The 12534-nt window shown below is 53.1% G+C and overlaps 1 protein-coding gene across 1 annotated transcript; it reads left to right on the top strand.

Moving 5' to 3' along the window:
* Positions 1-259: 259 nt before the first annotated feature.
* Positions 260-11551, top strand: LOC124691145 (signal peptide peptidase-like 4). Its single transcript, XM_047224418.1, has 7 exons — positions 260-575; positions 4232-4390; positions 4482-4593; positions 4938-5054; positions 5238-5389; positions 5466-5648; positions 11447-11551. The coding sequence occupies exons 1-7, from the start codon at positions 423-425 to the stop codon at positions 11549-11551; spliced, it is 981 nt and encodes a 326-aa protein (XP_047080374.1). The 5' UTR covers positions 260-422.
* The last annotated feature ends 983 nt before the right edge of the window (positions 11552-12534 follow it).

Genomic DNA, 12534 nt, shown 5'->3' with positions numbered 1-12534 from the left:
GCATCCGAACAAGTTTCACGTGATCGTCCGCCAAGGCGCACCCCTAAATCAAATCTAGCGTAGATTAATTCATGTACCGCGTGGTAGATACTCGATCATAATAATTTCAACTGCATGATTTTTTATTTATATCTGAGAACAAATATTTATTTTTTCAAACACACTGAGGATGACGCCCTCTGCCATTGCATCGTACATGGGCGGGACCCACTGCCTACCTCTGCTCGGTTGCCGTTCGTGGCCGTTGAAGCCTCCGCCATTGTGACGTCACGGGCAGATCTACCCCCTCCTTCTTCCATTTCTCCAGCCTCTGCCGCGACCGCGACTGATCCATCGCGCCGAACAATCCTACTACGCCGTGGGCTGTCCCCTGCCTGCTTCCTACCCAGCCTTGGACCCCGAAGCGCGCGTCGTCGGCGGCGATGATGGGCGCCGGGTCGCCGGACACGGCGGCGGTGACGGCGCTGCTTCTTGTGGTGGTGGCGGCGCTCCTGGGAGCGGCCTCCGCCGGCGACATCGTCCACCAGGACGACGACGCCCCCAAGATTCCCGGCTGCTCCAACGATTTCATGCTCGTACGCGCCTCCTTGGCCCTCCCCCTCCCCCCTTCTCGTCCTCTGTCCGAATTCTCGGCTAAGAGCTGCGGTGCGAGAGTTCCGATTCGGGCGGGCGAGTCCGGTTAAGCTATGATTTCGAGCTGGCGGTTCCGCTGCTGCGAAGCCAAGTGCGGTTGATTAATCTGTTGGATTGGGGGACGAAGCGTGTTGAGTGGGATTAGGTCGATCGCAGCACTACTTTGGAGCCTGGAGAACACTGGAGAACGCAGCTCTGCTTGCAGTTTGTACGCCTGAGCCAGCAGGCTGCAGAGTACGGGCTGCTTGGAGAGTTGGAGTGCACGGTTTGGTTTAGGATGCCTTCCTAGTTTGGCAGGGTTATCGTGTTATTGATGTCGATCTTACTATGGGCCATCGTCAGTTATGCTTAAAGATGAGACATAGCTTGGACCTAGCGCGCTTTGCCGCGCATTTTGTTGTTATCATTTGATTTTTTTGCGCGATTTGTACCTCTCAGGGCGTCCTCACGGTACCACGCCTTGGAACTACTGGGATGCATTAGGGCCTGTTCCCTGCTCGCATTTGCACCCAACAGAGGTTGCCGCTGGCAAATATGATGGCCTCAAGTGAGTCTATCTTGGCGTCAAGTGGGTCTATCTCCGTTACTTGCAATTACGACCAGCAAGCTCCGCTTCAAGGGTCTGTTTGGTTCAGTGATAAATGAATCTACCAGGTCCTGTCCAGTATATCATTACCATTTCGTTTGTTTTATCTGATGTCTCCCACCAAAAATAGTATCTCGTCTCATATATCGAAAGATACAGAAGTTGTGGTTTGTACATATGATAAAAATGGCAAACTGGTCAATCCTATGGAACGCAGTGTAATCACCCAATCTTGTGATGTACGGGAATCCAAATACTGCTATGAAAATTTCAGCATAAACCATTAGTCAGTCCAATGAACTATCATTTAGCAAGATAAGTCTTAACAGGTCAGTGGGTGCATCCACGGCCCCAAATCTGATGTTCCAAAACATAGAATATCCGGATGTACATCCAGGATTTTTTTCCCAAGTTTTTTTTTACATTTTGAAAAAGATATAAAATGCATTTTTCTTAATAGGTGCCAAAACACCATGTCCGCTAAGGATCACTCTATTTTCTTTGAATGCACGGAATCATGCATAATCCTTTCCATCAAAGAAAAACCACCTGCACCAAGTACAAGGGATTCTACAGTGGAATGGGGCACATCAAATATGAGAATAAAGTTTATGTATATCTAATGCATCTGATTTGAAGGGCATTTTATCATTGTTGTAATCTCATTGTTAATCTCCATAACTGCACAAAAGAAACAACAAAGCACAAAGATGTGGTGAGTATCCGCAATAAGCTACATGAATTGGAGAAGGCTGGCTGCACTCTAAATGGATTGACTCCAATGTGAAAGAAACAATATCAGTCACCGACCAACAAAGTTTTTTTTAACCAAGACTGACCAACAAAGTGATGGCAATTTAGGTGATCAGTCAAGCAGCAGCGAATGTAGTATGCAAGCTGTCATGTATATATATGGATATTCTACGTCTTACAACAAATGGAAACAAATATATATATATCGAAGTTCACGATTTTTGCAGAATTTGACTATGCTAGATTGCTAAAATACATTTTTGAAAGGTAAGGTAGAATTCTCAAATAATTACTTCTCTTGTTTTGCTAGCAAAGCAAATATCAGATAGTAGATTAAAAATTTATTTCACACACCATCAATCATTGCAGTATATGAGGAATACTGTTTTTTCATGAAGAAAATGACATCTCGTCTAGTCGTTTGCTTTTCTCTTCACACTTTGAACACATCAACGAGAGCAATGCCATAAAAAGTACTCTTGATAAATTATGAGCATGCTATGCTAGTAGTAGATGCTTCGTTGTCCATTAATGGCATTTCTCATCATTCCCCTCCATAAAAAAAGTGTTCACGGGTCACACAATTTTGCTTAAGTCTTCATGGCTTGCGTCAAAGATTCCAGGACAACCCTCTAATTAGGCGGCTTTTTGGGGAACTGCGCGGCGGGCTGGCATCCAGACTGCTGGTTGACTCTAGTGGCGGAAAACCTTGCAGAGGTGACAGCCGGTGGGCGAACAAAGGGGAAAAACGGCCGATGAGAAAACTGGGCGCCACCGTTGCCAGAACCCGGTAGTCGTCCCCCAGAATTAAGCTTGCCGCTGCAACTTGCTAGGAAAGGATGAAAAGACAGCATCAATATTGGAGAAGGGGCCAGCACAAAGAGGTGGTGTGAGCACCATGCTCAGCATTCGTGCGGGGCATGGCCACGCGGAAGACACTGTGTAGGCCTTGGGCTCGTCACGTCTCCTCTCTGCTGCGCTGGTGCCCCGCCATCCGCATATGCACTGCAAATCTTAGAAATCCTTCTGGAATTGGCCCCAAATAAACCAAACGAGTCCGTGACAGGCAGCAGCAAGGCACCAACAGCAAGCATGGGTTGAGGACTGGAGGATGAGAGGAGTGCAGACTGCAGAGAGAAGGTTAGAGAGTTACCTTGGTAGCAACGGGAGGCGACTCCAGGCGGCATAGAGAGCAGATCCAGGTGGTGGCGAGTGACTCCAAGCGGTGGCGACGGTGGTATCAAGGGACTCCAGTCTCCAGGCGGTGGTGGGCCTGGTCGCTCGGTGGCGGAGGGAGGCTGAATCGGCGGGGCGGTTTGGCCGAAGCAGGGAGAAGGGAGTGAATGACGTGTGATGTGCAATTAACCAACTTGGAGTCAGTCGCCGACAGGTAGGCCCAATGCACCGAGCGACCACAGCACCTCAAATCCTTGGGAGCTTAGAGCTCTTTCAAGATGGGTTGTCCGAGGCTTGATTCTTGATCTAGGTTCATGAAATGGTCGGTTTGAAAGATTGATGCAGGGACTTATGTCTCTTACATTGCACAATCTGTTAGTTGATTCCTGTTACTGCTTGACGATTAGAATTTGCTTGATCTTGAGCTTGATCAAACTAGTCTGTAAGCTGCCGGAGTTTTGCTATAGAGGATATTTTCTAGATATGATGGCTGGTGATACGAAGACGATCCAACCTGTAGTGTGATAAAAAGATATCTAGGTCTTGGAACTCTGCCGAGAATACTACAACCTCGATATTTTGGTCCATAATAATTGGTTATTTCTGACGTACTTTCTGTTAGTTGCTGATACCTTGCTAAACATGCAATCCGTTCAAGCAGATTATTTTTCTACTGTCTACCATCCTTTTCTTGTAATCTCATCAGTGGTCATAAAATGTTTATCATGAACTCCACATTGTCTTTTATTACCAACTCCGAGCCCCGTCATTTGTAGCTAATAAACATGTCTCCCATGCCTGTTAAGTTACTGCTTACCTTGATGAAGGTGGCTATTGGTCTGTTGGCGACTTGGCGTTAAATAAGCAGTTAGAGGGATGTAAGACCACATCTGAAGGACACTACAATTAGATCCTTACTAGTATCATCACTTTGTCAGTTTAGGTTCTGTGGTTACTATTATTAGATAATTAATGCCTACAAATGCTACTCCCTCCGATTAGTGTCGCTGATTTAGTACAGTTACTCTGACATCTCTTGCTCAATTATTTGTAGTCACATTTTGTTCCTCACCTTGCTATCAGGTAAAAGTGCAAACCTGGGTCAACAACAGAGAGGCGGATGAGTTTGTTGGTGTTGGTGCTCGGTTTGGCCCCATAATAGAGTCAAAAGAAAAGCACGCAAACCGGACAGGTCTATTATTAGCAGACCCTTTTGATTGTTGTGCCCCTCTCAAAGAAAAGGTTACCATTCTGGAAACCATGATCTAGCTGTTTGTGATTTTTCGATTGTATCCCACATCCTTATGTAGTGATTGGTTATTTCTTTATCTAGGTTGCTGGAGAAGTTTTGTTAGTGCAAAGGGGAGACTGTAAGTTCACCACAAAAACTAAGAATGCCGAAGCGGCTGGTGCTTCTGCTATTATAATCATGAATAATCTCCATGGTATGCCCTATATATGACGTTTCTCATATAACTGATAGTTTTCCACCTATGGCCTTTCACAATTACTGTTTAATTAGAAGATGAAGATATTGGGATACGAGGAATGTGATCAGGACAATAAGTTGTGTGATATATACCATTTTTTACTGCTAGAGTGTTTGTCTACCATCATACTTACTGAAACCTTTTGATTATTTTATTGGACTTCTTTTAATAGTTGCATGTACACATTCAGTTGTGTACATGTTTGCGTATGTAGAAAGCTCAAGAGCACACTTTATGTTCATGGCATCTCGTTCGACCTATGTTTTTGGTGTTAATTAGTAGCGTATGTCTGCTTGCAGAGCTGTACAAAATGGTTTGTGATCAAAATGAAACGGATCTAGATATAAATATACCCGCAGTTCTTCTGCCAAAAGACGCAGGCACTATTTTAAAGGGTCTTCTCTCGCTTGGTAAAGGTAAGTGTACTTAGGTCTTCCATTGTCTCAAATTTCGTGCACTGTCTTGTGAATACAAGGGTTGTATTTTAGTTTTAAAAACCTGGCCTGTCCAACCTATTTTTTATATTGATTTCTGTATTTTGGATTTCGTTTGACAATAACATTGCTGATATATATGTTTCTCCTTTTCGATTTCCGCAGTTTCAGTGCAGTTATACTCCCCAGATCGACCTCTGGTTGATACGGCCGAGGTGTTTCTGTGGCTCATGGCTGTTGGTACCATTCTTGGCGCATCATACTGGTCAGCATGGAGTGCTCGAGAAGCAGTTACTGAGCAAGAGAAGCTTCTAAAGGTTTGTAGCCCAAGCTTACATGATTTATCGTTTTGATTTTCGAAAGGAAAAACTAACATGCACATTATTCGTATAGGATGGACACGAAAGTTTAGTGAACTGTGAGGCTGGAGGTTCTAGTGGTATGGTAGATATCACCATGACGTCGGCAATGCTGTTTATTGTGGTTGCATCACTCTTTCTGGTAATGCTTTACAAACTGATGTCTCACTGGTTTGTGGAGCTCCTGGTGGTTATATTTTGCATTGGTGGTGTAGAGGTGCGCTTTTTATGCCATATTTTTTTAATTGAAATTATACTTTCTTAACTGTGTATTTGCCTTAGTTTTTATATTTTTATATTCTTGTGCTTCATAAGTAAAATACAATAGGGTTTATTTGCTCCTGCACAAAACTAAATTTCACAAATCGTGAAGCAATGTGATTTAGAGAATAGTTTAAATGAGTCCTTAAATCTGCTTAAAATGTATTTTTTCAATTCCCCCCCGGAGAGCATTGAAGCACTTCCTATTTAATCTTACTTTTTCTCATTCATGCGTATGAGAAACTATCCCAAATGAACAAGTAGCTTATGGTTTTTGTTTGATGACCAAACTGATGAATAAGTCATTGTACTCTGGTCTTTGTGGAGCTGCAGCACACATGGTCCTTTGTGAAGGACTGTCTGTTAGGCTGTTAGGATAGGACTGCAGCACACATGGTCCTTTGTGAAGGACTGTCTGTTAGGCTCGTTAGGATAGGATAGCATCCCCCGATCTTTGACTGCTTTTAGGGGGATCAAGGACGGGTAGTTAGCATCTTTTAGACTAGCATATTCTGGCTGGCTAGCAGCTATAAATCTGTAACCCCGTGCCCTCGGTCCGGCATGGCATTGTGTGAGATGTGTGTGAAATAAACCAACGAAAATTGCCCCAACTCTCCTAGTGTCATCCTCTTCTTCATGAAAGTGAGGCTAGAGATACTAACAAGTGGTATCGGAGCAAGGTTGTCTTGCGGCTCGAGCATCTCCTGCTCCTCCCCTTCACAGGGGAAGGGAGCAGCCCCAACCAGATAGCAGCCTCAACCGCCCGGTTACTTCCTCCGTCCGGGTTGTCGAGCAGCAGCTCGTCGGAAGCGGCGCTCAGCCCTCGACAGCGAGCCATGTCCGACCGGCCACTCTCAGCACACGGCTACCTCCAGGCACGCGGCGTCGGCGAGAGGCCGATCGCGCCGCGGCAGAGGAGCGTGAACGAGTGGCCGCGGCAGCCCGCCGCGGCGAAAGCAAGGGCATCGAGGCCGCGGCGCGCGGAGCTGGCAGCAGCCGGCAGCGGAGGTAGAAGCGCAGACAGGCGGCCGGAGGCGGCACGTGCGCCGGCGGCGGAGGTCGAGGTGCCTGCGCGGCGCCGCCAACGGCTCCGTTTCCGCCGATGGCAGCGTCGACGCAGCGGCGCCACGTGCGGCGCACGGCGGGCGCCGCAGTGGGCAGCCGAGCACGCCCGCGCACCTCGGGATGGCGCTCCTAGAGGAGGCGCGCACGGCGGCGGCGGGCCGGGATGACCAAGACCGCGGCCTCTACGGGGTCCGGACGGTGGTCGTGGATGTTGGTCCCGGTGTTGGGTGGCCTACCCGCACCAAAACCAACTACGTCGAGTGGGCCGCGATCATGAAGATCGTGCCCGTGTGCGGCACATGTGGGAGGCAGTCCACGACGGCGACGTCGACCATCATGAGGATCGACGGCGCCGGACGCCCTCATCGCCGCTAGCCCCGGCCGAGATGCGGCTTCGCTCTCCCACAAGCGGATCGCCAAGGAGGCTTGGGACGCCATCGCCGCGGCACGCATCTAGCCGACCGTGCTCGCAAGTCCACACCGGCAGCACTTCGCAAGGAGCGGGAGAACCCGGCCTTCAAGCCAGGCGAGGACGTTGATGACCTTGCTCTCCGTCTTAACACTCTACCGCGAAGATGGTGCGGCTCGGCGATGACGCCTACGACGAGGAGAGAGCCGCCGAGAAGCTCTTTCGCCGCGTCCCCGAGAAGTACAAGCGCATGGCTCGCTCGATCGAGTCCCCGCCGGACCTCTCCACCATGACGATCGAGGAGGCGATAGGTCGCCTCAAGGTCGTCGACACCGACGAGCCACGGCCTTCGTCGGGGCCCATCACCACCGGCGGGAAGCCGCTCCTCACTCGGGAGCAGTGGGATGTCGGCCACGGTGACAGGAAGAAGGGGGAGCCTTCTTCCTCGACGGCGGCCGCAAGCGCGGCAAGCCACGCAAGGCGCGGAAGGATGGCCATGCCAAGGCGCAAGGTGATGCCGGCAGAGGCGCCGCCGCAAGCCCAAGCCGAGCAAAGGACGACGCCCGCCACAACCGCGGCAAGCTTGGTCACCGGGCCAACGAGTGCCGACAGCCACGACGTGGCCAAGCCCACGTCGCACAGAGCGGGGAGGAGGAGCCGGCTCCGTTCATGGCGCATGCCGCGATCGAGTCGTCTCCAGCCGGCACCGACCGCAGCCGCTCTCCACCGTACCACTCTCCTCCACCTTGACGAGCCGAAAGCACACGCCCTTCTCGGCGATTGCTCCGGCAACGACAAGGCCGGCGGCGGTGCCTCGACACCGGCGCCACCCACCACATGACCGGCCGACGGAGTTCTTCGCCGAGCTCGACTCCGACGTGCGAGGCTCCGTCAAGTTTGGGGATGCCTCCGCAACGTGGAGATCAAGGGCGTCGGTTCCGTCATCTTCGCCGCCAAGACCGGAGAGCACCGCCGCTCACCGGTGTCTACTACATCCCCGCACCGAGGAACTCCATCATCGCCCGGGACAGCTGGATGAGAACGGCTCCCGCGTGCCGATCGAGAGCGGAGTTCCGCGCATATGGGATCGCCACCGTCACCCGCTGTGCTAAGGTAACCGGAGGCACAAATCGCCTCTATGTTCTTGATGTGCAGTGGCACAACCCCTCTGTCTCGCCGCTCGTCGGGAGGACGAGGCGTGGCGCGGGCACGAGCGCTTCGGCACCTTCACTTCGAGGCCCCGAAGCGGCTCGGCACCATGGAGATGGTGCGAGGCATGCCGTGCCTTGACCATGTGGAGCGGCTCCGCGACGTCCGCGTTGTGACGAGCGTAGACGACTCCCTTTCCCGACGAGGCGAGCTTCGCAGCCAAGGAGAAGCTCGAGCTCGTGCACGGGGACTTGTGTGGCCCGGTGACACCGGCCACACCAGAGGACGACGCTACTTCCCGCCGCTCGTCGATGACCTCTCCCGCTACATGTGGGTGGTGCTCCTCGCAGCAAGGGAGAGGCGGACGGACGCCATCGGCGCTCGCAGGTTGTCGCGGAGGCGGAGCGCGGCCGCAAGCCGCGCGTGCTGCGTACCGACGAACGGCGGCGAATTCACATCGACCGACCCGCGTCGCACCGCGCCGAGGAAGGCATCCGCCGCCACTACTCCGCGCCTCACAGCCCGCAGCAGAACCCGGCGTCGTCGAGCGCGCGCAACCGTACTGGCTGTGGGGATGGCTCGGGCCCTCCTCGCGCAGAGAGATGCCGGCTGTCTTCTCGGGGAGAGGCGGTGCCGACGGCCGTCTACATCCTCAACCGCTCGCCTACTAAGGCGCTTGACCGGCGAGGACGCCGTACGAGGCCCGGCATGGGCGAAAGCCGCAGCCTCGCACCTTGCGGGTCTTTGGCTGCCTCGCATTCGCCAAGGAGCTCAGCCACATCGGCAAGCTCGACGACAGGAGCACTCCGGGAGTGTTCATTGGCTACTCGGAGGGCTCGAAGGCCTACCGCATCCTCGACCCCAAGACACAGCGTGTGCGCACGCCGCGCGACGTCGTGTTCAACGAAGCGGCGAGGGGTGGGCATGGGGCAAGGCGGTGGAGGACAGCTCGACTCCAACGTATGACGACTTCATTGTCGAGTACGTCCACTTCGAGGCAGCCGGGGAGAGAGGCAGCTCTTCTTCAACAAGCTCGCCTACCTCGGTCCCCAAGTCTCCATCGACCCCGGTGGTTGCTACACCACCACAGCTCGGCGTCACCACGTACTCCGAAGACCGGCAGTCACTCCTCCGGCACGTCTACACCAGCTCATGTTGAGCACAGCCCGGTGGAGTTCGCTTCCCCGCTCTCTCACGATGGGGAGCGCATCGACGCGCATCATGGCGGCGAGCCGCCGCGGTACCGTACGATGGAGAACCTTCTCGGCGACCGGCCGGTGCCGGGACAAATGCCACGCGACTCGGAGGCGCAGCCTCGCAGCTTGCGCGTGACGACGGCGAGCTCTCGGCCCTTGCGCAGGCCGAGAGAGACGCAGCGATGGCGCGCCGCCATGCGGCTTGGAGATGGATGCGGTCGAGAAGAACCGCACCCGGCAGCTTGCCGACCTCCCTCGTGGTCACCGCGCGATCACCCTCAAATGGGTGTTCAAGCCGAAGAGGGATGAAGCCGGCGCCATCGTCAAGCACAAGGCTCGCTTGGTGGCACGAGGCTTCTGTGCAGCAGAGGGGGTCGACTTCGACGATGCCTTCGCTCCCGTGGCACCTGGATGGAGTCCGTGCGACTCCTCCTTGCGCTCGCTGCCCGTGAGGGCCGGCGCGTCCATCACATGGATGTCAAGTCCGCCTTCCTCAATGGCGACTTGAAGGAGGAGGTCTACGTGCGCAGCCCGCCGGGATTTGCGATTCCCGGCCGGAGGGCAAGGTACTCCGCCCGCGCAAGGCTTCTCCATGGCCCGCGGGCAGCACCACGGCGTGGAATGCCAAGCCGGATTCCACGCCGAAGGCAATGGGCTTCGAGCAAAGCCCGCACGAGGCGGCCGTCCACCGACGGGGAGTGGACGAAACACCCTGTTGGTGGGCGTCTATGTCGACGACTTGGTGATCACCGGCATCAAGGATGCAGAGGTGGCAGCGTTCAAGGAAGAGATGAAGGCCACCTTCCAGATGAGTGATCTGGGGCTCCTCTCCTTCTATCTGGGGATCGAGGTGCACCGAGACCACTCCGGATCACGCTCGGCGGACCGCCTACGCCAAGCGCATCGTTGAGCTAGCCGGGCTCACCGGATGCAACCCAGCCCTCACTCCAATGGAGGAGAGGCTGAAATTGAGCCGCGACAAAGACGACGGAGGAAGTGGACGCCACACAATACCGGCGTCTTGTGGGGAGCCTTCGCTACCTCGCCCACACACGGCCGGACTTGGCCTTCTCCGTCGGCTACGTTAGTCGCTTCATGGAGCGACCGACGACGGAGCACCCGCAGTGCCGTGAAGAGGATCATCCGCTACATTGCGGGGACTCTCGACCATGGCCTCCACTACCCTAGGTGTCCCGGGGCGGCGCACTTCGTCGGGTACAGCGACAGCCGACCACGCCGGCGACATCGACACCAAGCAAGAGCACGAGCGGGATCCTCGTCTTCCTCGGCAAGTGCCTCGTGAGTCGGCGGTCGATCAAGCAGCAGGTGGTGGCCATGTCCAGCTGTGAGGCTGAGTACATAGCAGCCTCCACCGCTTGCACTCGAGCGCTTTGGCTCGCTCGATCGCTTGGTGATCTCCTTGGTCGAGACACTAGACCAGTGGCAGCTCTTGGTGGACAGACAAGTCCGCCCGGCCCCGGCAAAGAACCCCGTTTTTCATGAACGGAGCAAGCACATTCGGTTGAGGTACCACTTCATCCGAGACTGCTTGGAGGAAGGGAGCATCCATGCAAGCTACGTCAACACCACGGATCAGCTCGCAGATCTGCTCACCAAGCCTCTTGGGAGGGTCAAGTTCCTCGAGCTTTGCTCCCGGATCGGGATGGCTCAGCGCTCCCGCAAGACGGCGTACAAGACTTAGGGGGAGAATGATGAATAAGTCATTGTACTCTGGTCTTTGTGGAGCTGCAGCACACATGGTCCTTTGTGAAGGACTGTCTGTTAGGCTGTTAGGATAGGACTGCAGCACACATATGAAAGTGAGGCTAGAGATACTAACACAAACAGCACACTGTATCTAGTACAACTGCAGAGTGAATCAATCCCGCCCATTTCTTAACCTGCTGACATACTATGTTTTCCTTGTTTATTCAGGGTCTACAAACGTGTTTGGTGGCTTTGTTGTCAAGGTACATTTCTGGCTCTGCAAAACACATTTGCATTTTCTTGGTTAAGATGCACATTGTAGATATGCCTTAGTTGTTCCTTTAATATGTGGATTTACACTGTGTTTGGATGTTGGAAAACTGGTCTGGAATTGATTTGGAAAAGGAATTCCAAATCCAGAATGGAAAGGAAATGGCTTCTAATTTCAATTCTGATGTTTGGGTGTGTTTGGATTTTCATGTTGGAATTAGAGGCTAGTGACCAATTTCAATTCCTGTTTGGATGTACAAACTATCGAATTGGATATTTTGTTGAGTTGACAATATAAACTTGTATATACACAAATTAAAATAATATGAACATGTGTATGTTGTAAAACATTGCATCTCGGATCATAGAGAATAGAGGAAGATTTTAATAACTTCAACAACTGAAGTCGGCACCTTATGATTCGACTCGGGTTCTGCAATTTTGTAGATCAAAAATAGTCAACGAACCGCGTATATTGCAGCAAGAAAAAGATACTGGAACAGAAGGCAGGGAGAGGCCGGCCGGTTTGGATGGCCAGGGGAGTGGCCGTCGATCCCCTCGTGCCATACACATCCCACCGCTGATCCCATCCCACCGTATACATCCCTACTGCTAGCGATCATGGCGCAGCTGCCACGGAGCTAGGGTTAGGGCGGGGGTGAAGTCCGCAGCCGCCGGGAAGCCGAGAAGGGGGAAAGGAGGCCGGGAAGGGAGAGGGGAGGCCATGGAAGAGGGCTTGCCGCCCTCGCCGGCGGCGACCGGCGGATGCAGGTCAGGGGCGGAGGCGACTAAGCTCACGTTTCTCTGGAACGAGGGAGAGCGAGGGTCTGGGAGAAACGTGTCGCTTCGACGGCTTCGTTTCCATGAGTTTCCGAGCGTGAGGGCTCGGAATTGAGGGACGGTGCGGGCCGCTTGCGGGAGGGTGGGCTCGGAAAGTTTTTCAGACTCCTCGTTTTAATTCCATAACCAGTCCAAACGCGGGAAAGCGGGCCGAAAATTCCAAAGAGCTAATTCCAGGCCAGTTTTCCAACATCCAAACACAGTGT

Source organism: Lolium rigidum, chromosome 2 (assembly GCF_022539505.1).
Source record: "Lolium rigidum isolate FL_2022 chromosome 2, APGP_CSIRO_Lrig_0.1, whole genome shotgun sequence".
Classification (NCBI taxonomy): Eukaryota; Viridiplantae; Streptophyta; class Magnoliopsida; order Poales; family Poaceae; genus Lolium; species Lolium rigidum.
The sequence above is the reverse complement of the archived record's forward strand: the minus strand, read 5'-3'. Positions and strand labels throughout refer to the sequence as shown.

Bases quoted from the DNA above. Each gene is read 5' to 3' on its own strand.
- LOC124691145 (XM_047224418.1), top strand. From the start codon at position 423: ATGATGGGCGCCGGGTCGCCGGACACGGCGGCGGTGACGGCGCTGCTT. The intron at 5,055-5,237 runs GTAAGTGTACTT...CGATTTCCGCAG, and splicing joins TCTTCTCTCGCTTGGTAAAG to TTTCAGTGCAGTTATACTCC. The intron at 5,390-5,465 runs GTTTGTAGCCCA...TTATTCGTATAG, and splicing joins AGCAAGAGAAGCTTCTAAAG to GATGGACACGAAAGTTTAGT.